Source organism: Lytechinus pictus, chromosome 14, assembly GCF_037042905.1.
Source record: "Lytechinus pictus isolate F3 Inbred chromosome 14, Lp3.0, whole genome shotgun sequence".
NCBI classification, from domain to species: Eukaryota; Metazoa; Echinodermata; class Echinoidea; order Temnopleuroida; family Toxopneustidae; genus Lytechinus; species Lytechinus pictus.
The window spans coordinates 23454173-23476088 of record NC_087258.1 but is presented as its reverse complement, the minus strand read 5'-3'; the positions used below and the strand labels follow the sequence as shown (position 1 = coordinate 23476088).

The 21916-nt window shown below is 37.5% G+C and overlaps 1 protein-coding gene across 1 annotated transcript; it reads right to left on the bottom strand.

Moving 5' to 3' along the window:
* Window positions 1–469: 469 nt before the first annotated feature.
* LOC129276915 (lipoma-preferred partner homolog) lies at window positions 470–20067 on the bottom strand. The gene is made up of 8 exons (XM_064109166.1): window positions 20011–20067; window positions 18988–19126; window positions 18276–18477; window positions 11889–12073; window positions 9458–9678; window positions 8374–8504; window positions 6600–6720; window positions 470–6008 (listed from the first exon to the last, which is right to left on the bottom strand). The coding sequence occupies exons 1-8, from the start codon at window positions 20065–20067 to the stop codon at window positions 5901–5903; spliced, it is 1164 nt and encodes a 387-aa protein (XP_063965236.1). The 3' UTR covers window positions 470–5900.
* Between the last annotated feature and the right edge of the window lie 1849 nt (window positions 20068–21916).

Genomic DNA, 21916 nt, shown 5'->3' with positions numbered 1-21916 from the left:
AGCCCAGAGAAACAAACTTTATTGAATGTAATATTCTATCACCTGACCTCAATTAAACACTTTTAAATATGTTGATTTTCTAGTGGGGTTCACTAACTTTTTAGCTCCACTGTATTTCTGTACATGTATGTATTCATCTTTTTTTGGGGGGTCTCTTTTCATCAACCTTTGTCTGTCCGATCTCTTCCTGTGTCCACCTCTCTTTCTGTCTCTATACGTCAATCTCTCTCTGCTTTTCTGTCTGTCTGTTTCTCTCACTCTTTCTCTCTCTTGCTCTTACTTTCTAATGTCTATCTCTATATCTTTACATCTGTTGCTATGCATCCATCTCTCCCTCTCTTTCTCTCTCTCTCTCTATCTCTCACTCACTTTTAGACATCAAACTATCATGTGAAATATTCACCCAATCCACAAACCACATACTGCAGATGTAGAAAGTAATTGAAAAATGCTTTTAATGACAAAGCAATATCTTAAATATAAAATCATCTTTAATGTGAGATACATCCAAGCATAAAGAAACGGCGATACAAGTCGAGCAATTCATTTTAGTCATAAACAAGATATTGAACAAAAAATGAAATGAATAGAAACAAAACGCTCACTATAATATCAAAAACAACTTCGCACTCTACACTCTAATGTAACATTAGACTATATTGTCATAAAAGGCTACTTTATTGTTATTGAGTGATACATGTGCATGTACATTTAGAAGAGAAAAACAAATCAACATGTAGATATTTTGTATTGCTGTCTCGTAGTATAATACATCGTGACCATTTCTGCAAGTATAGCAGTGGTCCGACAAGTACGTTTACAGGTAAGGTAAAATATAATGTAATTGCTTGCTTATGATTAAAGAACAAACAAATACTGGCTGTATACTGTACAAAAAAAAGGAAACTCGACTTTCATATTTTCTATGACAATATTAAATCAGAGACAATAGAGATCATATCACTCGAAGAAAACCACCCCCGATTTTGAATAGGTGTTATTAAAGTGATCCATGGCCTAAGGTACATCATCAATGTATTATTCAAATGATATTTCATACTTTCAAGTAATACTTTTTTTGTTAACTGATTTAATGCTTTCTTGTATAAAGGTTTGAAAATTGGATCTACTTTTTTTTTCTTCAGTTCACTCTGTATAACTTCTGAAATGAGTTATGTTTATTTTTACACTTAATGGCAGATGTGTGTGATGTTTTGAAAAGTATCGTATTAAGGCGACCGCACACTTTACGACTGGTCGGCGACTCGATTTCAGAATGAAATGTAGTAGAATTTGATGCTAATATTGAGACTTGGAATATCTTACTGTGTAATGTTCTAAATCATCGTACGAATACCTATGTTCAAATCTGTGACTATGCTATTATCCTCCTTAGAATAAAAGCGAATTCAATATCTAGTCGTAATGACGTGATAGCAGTCGTACGATTGAATACGATTTGAAACTAATTTGGCCTTTACTCAAAAATAAAAGCTTGCAATCTTTCAAAATGGTTATATTAGTATTCTTTCAATTGATTTCAACCTCAAATAAAATGATATGTCCCATTCACATTTTCAGAAAATAAGCAAAATGCGATATGTTCCAAAATCGGATCGCGAACAGTCGTAAGGTGTGCGGTGGCCTTAAGAATACAGTATTACTTTACCCATGTATGATGCACATGACAAAGAGTATACACTAAATAAGAAATTATGGATGATCATAGAAATAAAAATATCTCTGAAATATACATTACATTGGTACATCATTTGAAGAAAAAATAATAACTACATCTTAGAGAAGACATGATACGTGTAGAATTGAAAAAAGAACATCAAAATGCCAATGTAGATGAAGCATAATGATTTGTTTTGTCATTTTTTTTTCAATTAATGGTTAACTGTACGAGGGAGAAAATTAGGAGATGGCATTAAATTCTCCACGTCCAATATGGCAAATTGAGTATGAAAATTGATAAATATTGTTATTCTAAAAGTTTGTTAGTTATTGTAATCCTGTTAATATGATAACCTACTTTATCAGCCAAAAGAAAAAGATGCTTTACAAGTAATGGGAATCATAGTGTGGAGGAGCCGTGGGGTAGTGGTTCTGACTCTCGCCTTGTAAACAGAGGGTCGTGTGTTCGAATCCCACCACCATCTGGCGTCCTTTGGCAAGGCGTTAATCCACAGTTTGCCACTCTCGACCCAGGTGCTAAATGGGTACCCGGTAGGATGTGAGAGTCATTGTAGCGCTTGTCCAGTATGTGTGCGCCTCACCGGCGACTGACTGGAATACTCTCCAGAGAGTGGAAGATGTGCACACATTATGTGCGGGAATGACTGATTGAATCCGATGACCGGGGTAATAATATATCTGTAAGCGCTTAGACACGTCGTTTTGATGTATTAAGCACTGTATAAAAGCGGATTATTATTATCATCTAACATTAAAATCATGAATTTCAAGGCCTTTTGACAGATTCTGTTCAAAGAAACCAACAGATCGAGAAAGTTGGGGAACCAGTTGACCCACAGACCCTCTCATCATACATGTATTCAATGGGTTAAATAATAGTCAATGCAACAACAGGATCCTGTAGCACAAAACGTTGTGATTGATCATAAAACAGATTCTTATCATCAATTGTAAATTGTGGTCAATGCAATCAATAGCAAAAATGTGTGCTACGATCATTGCTAAGCTCTGTGCTTCAGGACCCCTGGACTAAATAAATACTAATATACAATTGCATTGTCAAATACATAACTTTTAGAATATATGTATACAACCAAATACTTACATGTATACATACAGCTAATATCACGATTATATTACCAATCAGGAACCCATCTTACAGAGAGTTGTGATTGATCTGATCAATCGCAACTATGGAAAGCCAGCCACGTCAACATCTTAAAAACATGTTTGTTCAAAATATTTTTTTATGAATGACCATAATTCATATATTCACTGTTTTCTTGACAGTTCTGTATGCTTCTGTATGTTTTCAAAGGACAATGAGCAAATTTCCGAGAGAAAAAAATTATGATATTGATGGATTTCCACTTTCCACTTGAGATGATTGAATCAATCGTAACTCTATGTAAGACTGGGACCTGATATCCTCAGTGTTTGTAATAAGCTTTATTCATGGTTTGATTAATCAATCGCTTTAAAAATTCAAAATTGTTGCGATGGTCGACTCGCAAAAATAAAACCTCAGTGAAAATTCAGCTGAAGAATATACAGTATTCACAGAGGCATGGAAGCACATAATAGAATATAGAATTAAGGGGAAAATATACAGTTATCATTCCTAATACCACGAAAAGTCATGCTGATTTGAAAAATAATTCAATCCAAAAAATCAAAATAAGAAAAAATGGGGGAGGGGGTAATAAGAACAAAATATAATCATAAAGTACCTGTAACCTTTGAATCAATTTACACAATTGGATAAATTCTATTTTTCGAGTTGATTTCATATATGATATAGTTTATGGTATGAAGAACCTTATATTTCTTATTCCTCCAATTCACAAACTTATCATCTCAAGAAACATCGACAAGCATAAAAATATGGCAGCCATATCACTTAATAAATTATTATAATCAATATATGCTATCCTCTACCTAGAATTTATATTATGAAGCCCTTTATTTATTCAATTCAAATGTTGAATATGAATTAGATAAGAAATAAATAAACCTGTATATATTATAAGAGACAATTATTTTAGATTTAAATGCAGTACTATAATGCATAATTTAGTACCCATTCCTTCCACATTAAATCTAGTACCACCTCAAAAATAAGGAATAATTATTAATTTCTCACATAACAATCTATGGGCAAGTCCAATTTATTTTGTCCACCATTTTCCAGGATCCTTTAATATACCTGACTCTTCAATACATCCCTATTATATTTGTTGCTTTATAAAGTTACTTAAAATTTTCCTCAATGAGAGAGCAAATTTGTCAAAATATGTATCTTTTGAATTATTGCTGGTGCCTGTCAACAAAATTCAGATACCTTTCAAACATACATGTATGTATTTTAATTATGGTAAATATATCAAAACAGATTCCAACAGATTTGTACAGTGAGATACAAACGTGTTTGTACATGTACATGTATGCTTAAACAGGAAAAAAAATGTGTGCCAAATCATTTTTCAAGCAGAAAATGAGTAACAGCTGAGGAAGTAAAGCAAAATAAGACTGGTACATCTGTAGTTTGTAAAGTAGGCAGATCTTTTTTTTTTTTAAGTAATAATAACACATATACCCACCTACGCATATCTGTGTCAGCGATTTTACCATAATAGATTCCATTATTTGACGGCGTTTGGTTATGCTAGAACTTTGTGGCCTAAATTAAAGATGTTCTTACATGTTTTTCAATGTTTACTAAGTGCCATAAAAAAGGGAATATCATTATCATGATTCAAATAAATCCCTTTGTGAGGCAAATGACATATTAACACTTGCTTACTTTCGAGCATCTATCAATAAAGCAATAAATATCAAGGTTAATAAACACACACTGGCAATGTCGCCTGCATTGTGCAACTTTGTGTGGCAGCATTATGACGATTGACAACAAACTAATGCTTTTGATTTTGTGACGTGGAAATAGTATCACATCATTTAGAAAATACATTTTAATCATTATGCACAAGTTTCATGGCATTTGAACTTAACCTGCAGTACATATTTTAATTGACGGCACCATCGCTACCATTTGAAAAATGGTGCTCATGTTTCCCATGTGCCGTGCAATTGAGATAGAATTGAGACTTATCTGAGCAACTCGTATGTTATTATTTATATTTGTAGAGGTAAAACTTCTTGGCAGTAACTTACTTCTTTAAATTGGCAATGCTTTGGGTATTTGACTTAGCTAGTTTTTAATGGTTCAAGCATTGTATCTTCTAAGTTTGTACCTAGGGACATAATGACTGAACACATTAACTAAGGGTTATAACATTGAAGAAATGGACTGGACATAATATCTCCTGTAGTTTGGTATGTAAGTTAAGAATTTATAGAGCGCTTCTGCTTTTGGAAAATTACTGTGCTTACCGTGAATTAACATGCCTCTCTTCATGAGTACATATGCTCCCAGTGTCTTGAAATGCATTCTTTTTCATGAGTACTTGTCAAAGAGACTGGGCACGTCTCCTATTGTTAAGTAATTATGCTGGGTGTCTTGACAGGCCAAGGTTGGACGATTACTGCTCTTAAGGTGGTTTCAGACCGCCTCAATATTTGTCAGTTCAAGGTATTTTCTGATCGGAAAATTTGCCCTACCTACCCCGATCAGAAAGTACTAGGTAATTTTGGTAGACTGAAAGCAAACAACGCATGATATCCCCATAAGAAAATACCCGCTGAATAGTAGGTACATGTACTTGTCAAACTTACGGGAACTTTCACGTGGGTTGGTTCCAAGGTTATCGGTCGACTGAACAAGTATAGTCCATGCAATTAACCCCTCTGATGGATGAAACCTTATGTTAATGTGGCGCAGGAGGGGTTATGTCCGTGGCAAGCAAATACCTAAGACCGACTACATACATGTACCCCCTTGTTGGGTTGGTAAGAGCAATTGGACATGCCTCTCCAGGATGGCTACTATGCTTAGAGTGACCAGACAAATATCTTTTGGGTCAGTGGCTATTCTTAGCTTGACCGGACCTGCTCCATTTGTTGTATTAAATATTCTTGAGTGATTAGTAACACCTCCTTTGGACTGGTAAATATTCTTAGAGTAACTGGACACGCCTCCTTCAGATGGCTAGTATGCTTAGAGTAATTGGACACGCCTCCTTCAGACAGCTAGTATGTTTACAGTGATTGGACACGCCTCCTTAAGATGGTTACGATGCTTAGAGCGATTGGACACGCTTCCCATTGCATTCTCTGCAGAGGATATGGTCATCTAAAGGATAGCAGCCCCTTCCATCGGCTTCAGATGAAAGCAACACTCCACAATCCTGTCAAAACAATCAAATAGGTTGGATTTATCAAACTTGCAGAAATAATCATACAGTCAACTAATCCTATGCCCATTCTCTTGGTTCCATGGGAATCTCTTCTTGGGCGATTATTTGATATATCGAATGTCAACCTTATGCAAGACGGATGTAATCATGAAGAAAAAAACAAAATGGATCCTTGACTGCATGTGACTTGCTGCCTAAGTTTACTTGGAAGCTCATGGAGATGTCACAAAAGAAACAAAACAAGTAATTTTGAACACAGCCTAAGTTCTCAAGTAGAAACTGATTAGGCAGCAATTGTCACTGCTGTTTGTGGCCATGCAATGGCACATTATGGAGGATACATGTACATGAGCGATGGTACAAATGTCGCAGAATTAATTGTGTCGGTGCAAAAACGCCCTATGCAAAACAAATTTCCTGCACCGCATCGCTGCGGAAATGCCCTTATGCAACGCACTTATGCTAATGGTGTTTTTTGCGAAAGTGTGGTATTAAGGGCATTCTTGCACAGACACAACTTCATCATCTTTCATATAGGCTCACATACAACAAACTGAGTAGGCGTTGTACATTGATACTAACCTCACACTTGTAACAGTGGACGTGGAAGCTGCGATCCATGGCTACGATACGAACCGTCTCCTCCTGCCCGTCCTCAGGCATGATGGGATTAAGGCACACCGAGCAACGAGGAGCAAATTTCCTGTTTCAAAAAAAAATTGAGGTTAAAGACTTGTATTAGCAATACAAACAGTAGCATCTCTAGAAACACTAATAAGTAGAACAGGGAATAATTTTCCTGGTATCGCATCGCAAATTGCTCCTCATATTTGAAAGACTGCTATGCATAAAGTCTTTTGTATCGCATATTTTTACATGTCCTGTACATTGCTCAGTTGAGAGCTTTTCTCTTATGACCAAAAATGCTATTCAAATTTGGAAAGCAGAATTATTCCCTGTAGAACTATAAGTACAGTGTGACCTCCTTAACCTGGCTATTTGAGGAAAGGGGGCCAGAAATTAAACTTTCATTTTCGTGGGCTACCTGTCATAACCTACTGCCTATATCTGCAACATTGAATACACTTTAAACATTGCAGTAAATGGGGATTTTCTGGGGTTTCTTGTATCATTTTTCAGGGCTTTTTTGAGTAAATTTTATCCCTGACAGGAGTCTATCTTCATAACTGATACGGCCAGATATTAGAATAATCTAGAAGCCTTGGTCTATTTATTTATTTCATTTCCAGGCAAAAGACAACAAGAATATGTACAAGAGGAAGAAATTACCACCGACTAGTGCCTGAGGATGACTAAAAAAAAATAGTTTGTTATGAAGCTCCTCTCACTAGTCGGGGTTTACAAATATACAAAAAAAAATCAGTATAAAATGGCAATATATGTTAAGATGCATTATTTATTAAAACAAAGAACTTAATAATAAAGAGAGTTTGTTTCCATGTGCAATTATAATATCCAGTCAATTTCTATAGAAAAGAAGGGTAAAATATATATTTTTTTGGTGGTGTTTAAAAAAAATTAAGACTGTTTTAGGAGGTGAAAATACATTGAAATCATTAAAAAAATTTACATGATGACGCTTTTGGATGAATTGCATGAGCCAGTGCAACCAAGCCACAGGTTGAAAAATTGCCAATATTAAAGTTTCAGTTCCAATTTACTTGATATCCAAAGAACTGTACAAATGGCTCTGTGTATAATTTTCAGGCCAGGGGTGGGTACGTTAACCTTGAAACATGGCCCATTTATGAAAATGTTATGTTTTCTTCATTGTTTTTGTCTTCAAATTATCCAAATATTGATATAAAGGAATGGCAACCATAAAAACACAGCAGGGCAGTTCCATAAAGGATCTACATTTGAACCATTGATATAAAAAAAAATGGATAGAGCTCATTGCATGACGCTGCATGCACGACCTTGAAGCAATAGGAATGTACTCCATGACACAATTAACAGTATATGGGGCCATACCAATATACAGAAAAAACACAACCCAAGATAAAAAAGTGTGGAACTTTGTGAATGCTTCATCTTTTGGAGTACTTTTAAGTGTATCTAGTGGCCTCAAATGAGTGAGAGTGTTGTTGCTCTATCCACTTTTTTTTATATCAATGGTTTGAACCCCTATATACAATGTATGGGTCCTTCCTAAAGTGATTTTCCTATTGTCTAGCTCTTTTGAAAAAATTTTATGATCTCAAATAATCACAGATTTAGCACTTCACAAAGTGAAGTAAAAATAGAAAAGAGGGGGGGGGGGTGTATGGGTACAAAGGACTGATTATTTTATGGAATTGCTAAGAAGAGACTGGTAAATAATGGTATCTTTTACCTGTGAAAGTCCTCTATGCAGTGAATTTGGTTGGTAGCATCAACAGTAAAAGGGACCCCATCCAAGCTCTTGCCACACACAACACACGTAAAGCAATCGGGGTGATACGGCTTACCGGTGGCTCGCAAAATCTGTGGAAAAAAAATGGTTTGAAAGGTGAAAAAGATTAAAATGAAAATGAACTTGATTAAAATAGTCAAATTAATCCAGCAATGGGAGATTTCAAGTTTGGTATCGCTAATGGAAGTTCAATTAGCTTCCCACACTCCGACACTTAGATCCAATTTAACAAAGATTTACAATTATTGTAAATTTGCTCTTACCACTAAAGCCTTAAATTTAGTTCTAGGGCAATTCCATAAAATATGTATGTCTGATCCCATGTATGTGAGACCTTCATGAGATTTTCTGTCTCTGATTTCTGGTTCTTTTGACAGTATGTAATTCTCTAAAATGATCGTGACTTGGTCAGTTTCTAAAGTGAAGTAAAACTTGAGAAAAATGGGGGTCGGATGTACAAAAAGGTTGATTATTTTACAGAATTTCCCTCTAGTGAAAAGGGTTTTATACTCCGAAATGATCATGATTTGGGCATTTCATGAAGATAAAGATGGCAAAAAATTGTGTAAATGTGGATTACCTCTAATAATGGTGATTAGTTTCTCACTCTCTCAGTGATGTGAACTTTAATTCCTTGAACAAGTTATCATAATTTTTGTAATTTATACAACTTAGTTTTATGAAACAGGGACTACATATCCATAATCGAATTAGCTTCCGGGAGGCAATGAGCATAGAATCAACATTGCAACGGCAATAAATGGGATTCTGAATCAGAATGAACGCCATTAGTGATGATTTAGTCCTGATTGGACGTTGATGTTTGGAAGCTGTCTTTTCTAGAACATAGAGGGCCTCCTGACTAACAATCCCTAACCCAGTGCCAACCCCCTATCTCCCAATCGCATCAGATGAGGAGGTTGGCACGGGGATTGGAAGTCAGGAAGCCCTCTATGTTACTTTTAGGAAAAAGAGCTTCCAAAGATCAACGTCCAATCTGGACTAGTGACGATGAGGCTCTTACTCTGTCCGTGATGTGTTTTGAGCAGGTTGAACATCTTTCCAGCGTGTTGAAATAACAGTGCTCGCAGAAGGCCTTGCCTTCCAAGGCGTAGAAGGGTTGCCCGCGCAGCTTGATACCGCAGTTGTTCTCACACGTGAAGCAGTCGACGTGGTACACCTGTTCCATGGCGGTGCAACCGTTGTTCTCGCCCTCGACGTTTGTGCCGCAACGTGCACAGATACCTGGTCAGGCAATTAAAAAAAACTTTTATATTTTGGGGGGCTACTTTTTACGACCTACTGCATAAATCTGCAACTTTGGATAAGTTTTGGCATCGCATTGAATTGAGATTTTTCCAGGGCTCTTTTAAGCATTTCAGAGGTGAAATCGCCTGTTTAATTTTTCCCCTGTACCTACATGTAATAATAAATATTTCAACAATACAAAAAACATGATAAACATAAACAGGAATTGATTGAAGTTGGTTAATGAAATAAACAAAACTTGAATATCAAAAATATATCAAAAGAATAACAATCAAAGAAAGCAAACATAGGAAAATTTGAGGGATTATCAATGGCCAAAGATAAGCGCAATCCCAGGATATAATCATTAACTCATAGAAGATGAGATAGAGAGACAGACAACGAGATAGACAGATAGATAGTTCGATAGATATAGAAAGAGACAGACAGACAGACAGACAGACAGAAACAGAGAGATGTGATAATAATAGAAACTAGAAATACAATTTAGACAATAAATAACCCCAATGCAAGCCCCGTGTGCGCCCTAAAGAGCATTGCTCGGAATCCGAAGACCTTCCTAACTTCTCCTTTACAATTGTTACAAGGTGCAGGTTAACAAAATTTATAACATGTCTTGCACATCTTTATCCCCAGATTAATTTGTTAGCCAAACTTTGTCAATTATCAAGAACAGCATATGAAAATGAAGTAGGTTTGGCTGCAAGGCTTCCCATGCATCATACTATACTCAACCAATCAAATTCTGATTCTCGAATGTTCCTTTAAACTTTTTTTGGGGGAGGGGGGTGGGGAGATACATGTAGAACATCAAGGGAGGAGGAGAGGTATGAAATCAATTATTTATTTTTTTGAATTGGTGTGTATGAAACCTTTTCCTTGTATCACAAAAAGGGATCACATTACCCATCAGCCATCAGCAATTTGCCGCCATGCCCAATAACTGGCCAGAACTCCCCTCTAAAATTCAAACCAATTAGTGGTGTATAGCGCCCTGCATGCATATCTTCCAAGATTATTTCAGAAAGAGATCATTAAATATGATCTTTGAAATATAAACCTTTAAAATAACAAATCCGCAACTGATAGCGAGGACTCACTCGGCTCCACAACATTGAAAGAGGTAGCTAGCAAAAGTCACAAAGATCAAGGCCGGACATCGTCACACCCCCAGTCTGTTTGCCGCGCAGGCTCACGCAGTGCGAGGAACTTCGCTGGCAGACACCACAGCACAGCCAAGCGCCGGCATATCCACAAAATAATGGCAGAAGTAGTCTTCTTTCGAGTTTATTCCATAGACGATCACAAGTGATTGAACAAACAAAGCAATTAAAATAAATTATATCTGATATTTGGGCCCCATCTTACAAAGAGTTACGATTGATCCAATTAATCGTAACTCTATGGAAATCCATCAGTGTCATAATTTTTTCTATAGGGAATTCGCAAAATGTCTTTTGTAAACAAAGAGAAGCACAGTGAATTTTCATGAAAACAATGAATGAATGAAATCATAGTTAGGAAATATTTTGAACAGACATGCATTTCTAGATGTTGACGTTACTGGCCGTCCATAGTTGTGATTGATCGAATCAATCGCAACTCTTTGTAAGACGGGGCCCTGGAGTCTCTTTGTCGGCCTCATTTCAATATAAGAGCTATCTTTACCAAAGATATTTAACTGGTATGTAAATCACAGCAATATCTTAATAACATTGAGCATATGAGTGATTGTAAGATTTCAATTACAAGCTACACTACCCCGTCCCCATCCGTTTTCCGCCACGAAAATCAGTTTAGAGATAAACCCGTAATGATTCAAGCTTTATCTGGTTGAACCCAACCCCAAGGCAAACAAAGGTGAGATAGTGAAAAAGAAAAGTAAAGAACCCTTAGGAAGAACAGAATGAGGTTAAAGGAGGCAAGTAACAATGACATTAAATGTCAGAGCTTCCGCGCTTCACGCAGGAGGGAGGGGAATCCCCCAAGGGGAGTACTCTTTGCATACACAATATGACACTTCCAACAAAATTGTGCGAACCATTCACAGAACAAAGTACACTATGGTAATAGTTTGATGTGGTCTTTGCAGATTTCACTTTGACCTCGGTGCCACCCTTTCTAAATAATCTTGAACATTGTTTGTGACAGATCTTGGGGCGGCTCTATAGAGCATTCAGTCTTACCAAAGAACTCTCCCTTAGGTTCCACAGACGTCCCCATGTTGGCCACCAGGAGGTTCGTAAGGGCATCGATCTCCGCCTCAGCGCCGGACTTGGCCGGTGCGCTGATAGGCTGGTCGGTAGGCTGTGGAACATGGTAGGATGGCTTCGCTGCTGGGGTAGGCCCAGGGGTAGGAGCGGCTGGCTGCCTGCAGATTGCAAGAAAAAGAAGCACAGAGAATTCAACGCATTATAATAATGCTGATGAAGAGGTACATGGTAGGAAGGCTTCGCTGCTGGAGTTGGCCCTGGGGTAGGAGTGGCTGGCTGCCTGCAGATAGCATGGAAAAGAAGAACAGAGAATTCAACGAATTATAAGAAATGCTGATGATGAGAAACATGGAAGGGCTTCGCTGCTGGTGTTGGTGTTGGCCCAGGGGTAGGAGCGGCTGGCTGCCTGCAGATTGCAAGAAAAAGAAGCACAGAGAATTAAACGCATTATAATAAGGCTGATGAAGAGGTACATGGTAGAATGGCTTCGCTGCTGGAGTTGGCCCTGGGGTAGGAGTGGCTGGCTGCCGCAGATTGCACAAAAAGGAAACACAAAGAATTGAACACATTGAAATGATGCTGATGAGGAAAGTGGTAGGATGGCTTTGCTGCTGGGGTAGGACTGGCTGGCTGCATAAAGTTGTTACTTGTAAGAGTAAAATTAAGAACAAAACGGGCTCATGATTAGGAACAAGATGGGATAGTTTCAATGCTGGGGTAGGCTCATGGGTGGGACTGCCTGGCTGCATCAAGGTTGCCTGAATAAAATCAAACTAGAGAATGAAACCCTTAAAAATCAGTTGAATTCATATAAAAGAGAAAAAATCAAAGAAACAGATCAATGAAAGTTTGAGGATTGAATGTACAACAAGAACGTTTATAATAAAACAATAAAACATTGACCTTTGAAAAGACATTTTTCACTTTTTAAAAATAATTTTGTGTCTCAGTCTATAGAATATAGTGAAAATTCACTGTTTATAATAATTTTGTTTCGAGTCTATTAATCATTGCATATATTTGTAGATGTTTATTGTCTCGATGCAAAAATGTTTCAAAATCAAATTCTATTTGAAGAAAATACCATTATGGAGAAAGCTTAACGTCACTGTTACACTTTTACTCTTTTTTTTTATAGTCTGACAAACTTAGCTCTCACATAAAATCTAATGGCAGTACTGCACAAGTTCAATGTTCTATGCCAGGATGTATAGGAACTCACACAGGAACAATTAATCAACTCAGAATTAAGGTTTGACACTCTGACTTCTCAAGCAGCAATGACAGAGTAGATTACAGCCAGAGATCAACGACTACCCTGGGTCCTCCTCCAGCTCCGGAGGAATGAAAGAATTCAAGATGGAGCAGATAGCACATCATTAGAATAATAGACGGCATATTAGTATACTTAACAGAAAAATGGGAAGATCTATACTATCATTTTCTTTCATTTTATAAAGAAAAGACATTCACAAAAAAATGTAATACATTGTATATATATTTTGTGAATAGTAATACCGAGGTTTTTTACCTGACTGCTAAGAAAGCACGAATGCCTGCGAGCAAGCAACCAGGGGACCAACGGCTTAAGGTCCTCTCCGAGGGACCTAGTAATGAGGATAAATGCCTTACCAAAGGGCATTAGCGCACCACTTGGGAATCGAACCCAGGTTACCGGAATCCGAAACCCCCGCTCTACCGACTGAGCTATCGCGCCTATTGTATACACAGCAGTCTAGGCTCATTACTATGGGGTAGCAGTATAAATGTCCTGGGCCTATAACACAAAGCTTAGCAATCATCATGTTAAGGGACCCAGCACATTATTGCTGAAAGTGACAAGTAAAAGGAGCATGATTTATAAAGATTTATTAACTTGTTCTTTAAGAAAATGCTTCTGCCAGAGATTAACAACTACCAGGGTCCTCCTACAGCTCCGCAGGAATGAAGGAATTCAAGATGGAGATTACACATCCTTTGAATCACAGACAGCATCGAATTTGACAAAAGGTAGCAAGTGACATATTGAAAAAATTAAGTTCTTTATAATGCACTTATACATTGTACATTTAAAAATTGATTGCTTGAAAATATTTTCTCCTTCCAGGCAAACTTTCAAAGGAAAACACTGATCATGCTACTATGTATGGCTGGTATGCACTGGTGTCTAGATGTACATTTTTCATTTTGCTCTTTTACAGGAAATTACGCTTTGTTTATAAAATGTTTGTCAAAGTATGGCATACACACACAACAAAATCATGTTATAAAAAAAAAAACTTAAATGGTTTTTTTAATTTAACATTGATTTTTAATGGATGCATCCATCATTATGCTCTATTCCAAAGTTAAAATGTTCACTTTTTTATTTTTTTTTTCTTTATCATTAAAAAGGAATTACTCCTCACTTCCTCAGATTATTTGATGAAACTTAGAATTAATAGTGTATGCTATCAATTTTACATTATGACAGTGACATATTATATCAAATCATACCAACCACTATAAGAATCAACTCTCCTAACTTTCAAAGGATTTTGCTCATTAAATGACACTTGAGGTAACGATCACATCACTTGCACGGAAGTTCCTCATGCACTTGAACAATTGATTTATTACTTTATTACGACTAAAAGCTTTTCAAAACCAATTCAGAGACTTTCTATTGCGATCAGTCAATGATCACTTCATATATTAAATGGCTTCTTGTCATGCATTTGACTATCAAACTCGCTGAACTACATTGTTTCCAATTTTCCTATAGTATCTTTATGTGAATCCACCCCACAATTAATTTTTTACAAAAGCAAGAAAAAAAGAAGTATTAGCAAGGAATAGGAATTATAACTTCTGAAACGACTAAATAAAAACATATCTACAGAAAATCAAAATTTAAGAGACCAAAGCTAAGAAGCTGTTCCAAAATTAGAAACCTACAGCTCTCCACCGACAAAAAAATCTTTCTTTCATTCATGTCAAATGATTCCTGCTTCACAAATACACTGTACGTGGAGAAAGAGCAATGGATCAAAAAACCAATTCATCAAAATGCTTGGCTACCAGTATCATCCTATTCCTACCAAAGGCCTATAAAGAACCCCTAAACTTATGGATCTCGTCGCAAAAGGGTTTCGGATCAATACAAATTTTAAACTTTGATCTGTATTGGCTGATAGTAGGAAGTTTTCACTCAGCGACGTACAGAAGATACAACAGCAGAGAAAATGTATTGTCAAATGCCTGTATGACTAAGAACGACAAATACCAAGTCTGTCGAAATTGGTGAATCAAAACAGAAGTTTAGTCCTGGATTCTGGACAAACAACATTTTTGCAATTTTTCTTCAGCTTTAATACTTAATACATATTAAACTGCTGTTCCAATAAACCAATTTTTGACAAAGACCTCCTAGCTGTTATTTGTCATTTGATGGGCATTTTCAATGCATTTACTCCACTGGCGGATGCAGGCATGTGCCCCCCCCCCCCCCCCTTTGAGAGGTACAATTAAAATTTGTAATGTAAAAATGCTGTTAAAACACAAGTGTGCCCCCCGCCCCTTTTTTCTGGTCAAATTTTGTCATGGACGAAATGTCCTTATTTTGGGGTTAAAAACCTTTTTTTTTTTGCTTGTCACATTTTTCCTCGGGGAAAATGTGCCCCCCCCCCCCCTTGGAAAATCCTGGATCTGCCCCTGATTTACTCTGTTCTTGATTGCTCCTTACGTCGCTGAACGAAAACTCAAAATGTTGAACTGCATATGCATGATGTTGAGCTATTGCTTGTACATGTAGGCGATAGATCCGAAACTATGGATGGTAATCTGATAATTAAAAATCAAAACTAGAATTTTAATCCATGCTTAAATGGAGTGTCGGGCTCCATCATATCTCTTCCTTATTCGTGGCAATTATAATGTACCAATTAATTCATCAAAATTCATAATATTTTCACATATTCCTATTCTTCCTATTTCACAACTTAATTTAAACTTTTTGCAGCAAGATAGGAATACTTTTTAATTGGTGATTGAGTTAATTGACAACTGGCAATACATAAAAGTGAGGTCTATAAAGTTAATCCAGGTTTAACTACACCAATTTGGAGTACTTCAAGGCATTGACAACTTACCTAAAAATGAGCTTCTCCATCTTTGTGTAAAAATATTATCAAAAATCCTTCCAAGTAAAAGAAAAAGTCACTCTGGTTTTAATAAAACTTTACAGAGTTCCTCCCAAGCAAATACATGTACAGGTTATATCCAGGATGGTGTACATACTGTATCTTTGGCAGGACAAGTTTACAACCAAGGAACTATCTGGCCGAGAACTTGCTTCAAACTGAGTCTATTACGACTGTCAAGTGTATATATCTGTCCTATATTACGGGGACAGGATGTGAGTAATACTGGAAGATATCTTCAAAACCCACTTTCGGAATCAAACGGGTCGGTCTAATTCAGCATCTAGTCGTTGAGAAAATTGAATTATAATTGATGTGTGATGTGAAAAGATAATTATAGACCTAAACTGCCACTTGAAAATTGTTTGGAGTGTTCTCAAAAGAGAAAAATCAATGGCAAGGCCCTTGGGATGATTACAATTGGCCTACAGTTATTTCAAAAAGGACATTTTTAATGATCCTATTTTTAGGAAAAATCCCATATTTGACAATTTTGTATTTTTGACTAAAATCCTTTGCAAATGAGACTTGCCTCGATAAGTTGGGTTAATATTCCCTTGAGTACCGTACCTTATTGGTTGCTTCCTATAGTAAATTCAATATAATCAATGATCATATCACTGTTATCATCATGATCATCATTATCCTTATCCATATCATCAACATCATCTTCTTCGTCCTCATAGTCTTTGTCATCATCTCCATCACCATCACAATCATCATCATCATCACCACCACCATCATCAACATAATCATCATCACCACCATCATCATCATCATCATCATCATCATCATCATCACCACCATCATCATCACCATCATCATCATCATCTTCATCACCATCACAATCATCATCATCATCATCATCAACATAATCATCAACATTATCATCATCATCACAATCATCATCAACATAATCATTATCATCAAAATAATCGTCATTGTCATCTTTGTTTATATCATTATCACCATCGTTGTCATCATCATCCTCTCATTAATCTAGATTAATCATTTAATTAAAATTTGTAGTCCGACATCAGCATCTCCTTTTATGTAAGTTAGTTGAATCTCATAGACAGACCACCCAAGGCGTACAATTACCCATCCTCATCGCAAATGTGATTTTCGTGTATGACTCAAATTAAATTCCTTTTCATCAAAATTTTGGCAGTTTCTTCTGTACAGCAGAAGGGGAAAGATGATATGGATTAGTTTGTAATTTGATCAGGATCCGTTTGATATCAAGAACAGGTGCCATGCCTACACAACATGCTGTACATAAGGGTGGGGTCTTGAGAATATTACGCCTTTAATTATGATGACAAATTGACAAGCTTTGACAAGATTTAAATGTTTCCATGGGATTTACACAAACTAACAAAGATTAATGGTGATGATTGGATACGGAATGGCTATCATTATAGGCCTAACATTCAAAGTACTGTATATGACAGTAAAGAGTGACCAAAATTTTCACTCAAATAATAATAATAATAATATAGAGTATTTCTAAAGCGCCAAATCCACATTGATTATGTGCTCAAGGCGCTGAAATATACTTGGTATATTATTACCCCGGCTGTAGCTGAGCAGCCATATAGGCGCCAAAGCATTCAAGGAATAAATCCTACCGGGTACCCATTCACCTCACCTGGGTCGAGTGCGGCACGATGTGGATAAATTTCTTGCCGAAGGAAATTACGCCATGGCTGGGATTCGAACCCATGACCCTCTGTTTCAAAGTCCGAAGACTAATCCACTTGGCCACAACGCTCCACTACTGAGGAAAACTAGAAAAGCCTCAATTTCAGAGCATCACATACACTACACTGTTTAGTACTGTCATTTTGTTTGGCCTCTTTGCTTTAACTCAAAGAAAGTTATTTTGGGGGATGAATACACTAATTCAAGCCAAGCACAACCACAGGTCCGAGACCAAAGTGCTCGAAACCCTTGCATCTTCATGAGTGCATTAACAAGGTCTTGACACAGGTCTATGATATGTATTCAGTACAGTTCAGATCTTCACAAAAGATGCTATCATCCATCCATGATTGAAATCTTCATCAGCTTTACTGCTCATGAATAAGGAATGCACAACATTATAAAACGAGAGTTGATTGCATGATTGTTCTGGTGCTCAATAATCATATCATTATTTTTCAAAGATATACTGTACCTGTAAGATGGTTGCCTGTATCCTGGTTGGACTGCTGGGTGGGGCTCGTTGTACGTCTGCATGGTAGGAGAAGGCTTGGACGGGGGGCTGGATCCCATCAGCTCCGGGGGAGGGGGAGGGAGAGGGGCGTCGTCCCTACCCCCATAGGCTTGGTCTGGGGATGGTGGAGGGGGTAGATCGACTGGAGCGTAAGAGGGCAGTCCTGCAAAATACAATAGATGATTGATATTTAATTTCTGTATTGGTACATCAGAGTTGCAATGCTCAACAACTAACATCCATTGGATTCACATATATACTGAATATGAAGAAACTGAATGATATGAATATTCTGTATTTAAAAAACGGATGAGAGGTATTTTGAAGAAATTGAGAATTATACCAAGGAAAGGAATATCAATGGAATTTGTGAGGTATCTGTGAGCTATCTATATGGAATATATGCACAAAAAGTATAGGGCAAACCTTTATATATTATAACCATACATGTACATATCCAATTCAGACCACCCCCCCCCCCTTCCCATCCCCACTCCCCCCCCCCCCCTCTCTCTCTCTCTCACACACAATATATATATCTATCTCTTTTTATTCTATGTCTATCTCTTTCTCTATTTCTCCCTCCCATCCTTTCTTTTCAAGGATTTCTTGGCATTATAGTCTGCTGAAACATCTCTCGTGGGTGTCTCATGGTATTTTTTAATCTACATACTTGGCAATGTTGTACGGTATGGGGTAAGCCTATTACATTCTCTCGCACTCATCACCCGATCGTGTTTCATTCGAGGGCACGAGGTGAAGACGAAATATCTATCACATGATTTACTATGGTTGGGACTGAACATAAATTGCTGCAGGACAACATACCAGACAAAATACAATAAAGAATGAATAGAGTAGAAGAAACTTGTATTGAGAAACTTAGATTTGGTTATATGAATGCAATGTTACAACGATGTTCTAGGGCATCATGCTCTCATGTCCATTTTCTGAATTACCAATTTACTTGGCATAGGAGGTCACTATAGCCATAGGTCAAAAGTGACCAATATATTTTGCTCAATTTAGTAATTGATTCTGGCAGATCAGACGCACATGTATCTTTATAATATATGTTTATCAGTTTCAAATTAATATTATGTGTTGATTACAAATAAACTGCATTTAAATTCGAAGTTGATATCTGGGGCTCCCACAGGATCTACCAACCTTGTAATTCATAATAGAATATAAAAAAAGATGGTTTTATACTGCAAGATATTCCAATAATTTGTGATAATGATACTGGATAAATATCTGCTGGAATGTATGTCTGTGAAAATGCGGTACTCATGGTTAAGGTTACTTTCATTTTATTTCTAACACCATATTAAGACAGTGAATTGGAGGATTGATAGTTAGGTGAGACTCTCGAGATGACAAACGTGATAAGAAACAGATAGACCTAATTAGTTCCCTCCCACCACTCCCCTCCCTTGTCTCCCATTCCTCTCCCTCCCTCCTCTTCCCTCCATCCTCTATCCCTCCCCTCTTGCCTTAAGACCAACATTTAGTTCCAGAGCCCCCTATTTTTGAGTTGGTGCGGCACATAGGTATCATGTTATAATTAGAGCCCCCCCCCTGCTCCATCCCTCCATCTCTCTCCCTTACCCACATCTCCCCTCCCTCCTCCATCATCTACCCTCCCTCCCCCTCCTTCTTACTTCCCCTCCCTCCCTCCTTTTCACTCCCCCACCTCCCTCATCTCAATTCCTCCTTCTTTTAGTCTCCCCTTCTTAATTCCTCCCTCCATCCTCTACCCCTCCCCTCTTGCCTTCCCTCACTGCCCTCCCTCCCTCTCCATCCCCCTCCCTCCCTCTCATCTCCCACCCCTCCCTTCTTCCTCCATCCCCATCCTCCCTCCTTCTCACCTGCTCACCTCCCCTGCCCTCCCTCATCTCAATCCCTTCCTCCTCTACCCCCCTCCTTAATTCCTTGCTCCATCTCCCTCCCTCCGTCCCTCACACACAAAGTGCAGCAGGCTTTTATTTCAAATGCGAAGACGGAGAATATGTACGTCCAAATGATATTGTTTCTTACTGAAGAGACGGGATATATATCTTTTTTGGTAAAACTGCTACCACTAATTTGCTGTTTAAAAATCTTTACTACCGAGGGTTAGAAATCCAAGGACATCCAAGTCCATGGCCTGGGATGCAATCCTACCTGAACAAGATACCCCGCCCATTGGCCTTGGAGAATTACTGTCCCCCCCCCCCCCCCACCATTTGTGCTGTAATATGGAAATGTACCCTTTGGAAAGTTACCGGGGCCGTTTCATAAAGCTGTTTGTAAGTTAAGAGCGACTTTAAGAACGACTGGTGATCCTTTCTTGCGCGCTGAACCATCGCCAATGAATATACCATTTACAACAAGACGGGATCACCAGTCATTCTTAAAGTCACTCTTAACTTACGAACAGCTTTATGGAACACCCACCGGGTCCTAAGAATAGAAAAATTAAATAAAGTATATAGCCCCACATTGTACACCATGTCACCATTACAGTTTTGTAAATCTTAATTTCTTATTTGCTCTGCATTCCATATTTCTGTGAAAATAATGTTATTATCAAACATACTTGAAGGTTTGTGCGAACTCCTAAAGGAATTCAACTGGACTTCCCCTTTAAGGTCACTACATCTTGATATACCAAGTGCATCCTTCTATAAAATAACACACCTAATGCAATCATTGCCAGTGTCCTTACAAAGCACATTACACCTAAGTACATCTCCAGGTCACATACAAGCCCCCAAGGACAGGGATTAAGGGCATGTACTTGGTCCAACACTTGCGCTCATTGATGATGAATTTATCGTCCGCTTGGCTGCAAGTCACACCTCGCCGAGCAATGGATGTCTGATCCAATATAGAGCGAAGGAGCGGCACAGCCTTTATGCGCTACCAAACATACGCCCCGCGGGCGAGGGTGGACATAATTGCATTGAAATGTCGGGGCGGATTTGTACTCAGATCTCCCGCGATAAACGGTAGTAAATTTTGCTTCAGGGGGGTGGTAATAAAATTTGTGTATATGGATGGATGGAGGAATGCAGTAAAAATATGGACATATCATCTCTCCTCAGTGAGCCTGACGTTTATGGAGATACCACATATCACCACAAACAGCCATAGAGGATTTGATTCACAATGGTGTTATATTGTGAATTGAAAAGATTACAGAATTTCCTTGATAACAAAATAATTGAAAATTATTATTAATTTTTTCAAACTATCTTTGGTGAAGCCAATGCTCAAATGATACCTCTATACTATCATGAGAAATCACAAGAAACTTTGTGTTTTTTTTAATTGTCAAATGAATTACAAGGCGGGCATATGATAAATTAAAAAAAATAACATTATGGTGGTAATAATAATTGAAAAGTAAAACAAAATTTGCCAAACTATGATAGTATAAAATCATAATAATTGCGATTCCCTTCATCTATTTCAACATCAAATATTGGCCTAGTTAGTATTCATACAGTACTAATAAAAATGATGTGTAGGCCTACTGTTTTCCTAAAGTTTGATCAACCTCCAAGGTTCGACTGAATATTTCAAATACAAAAAAAACACTGAAATATTGACGTAGG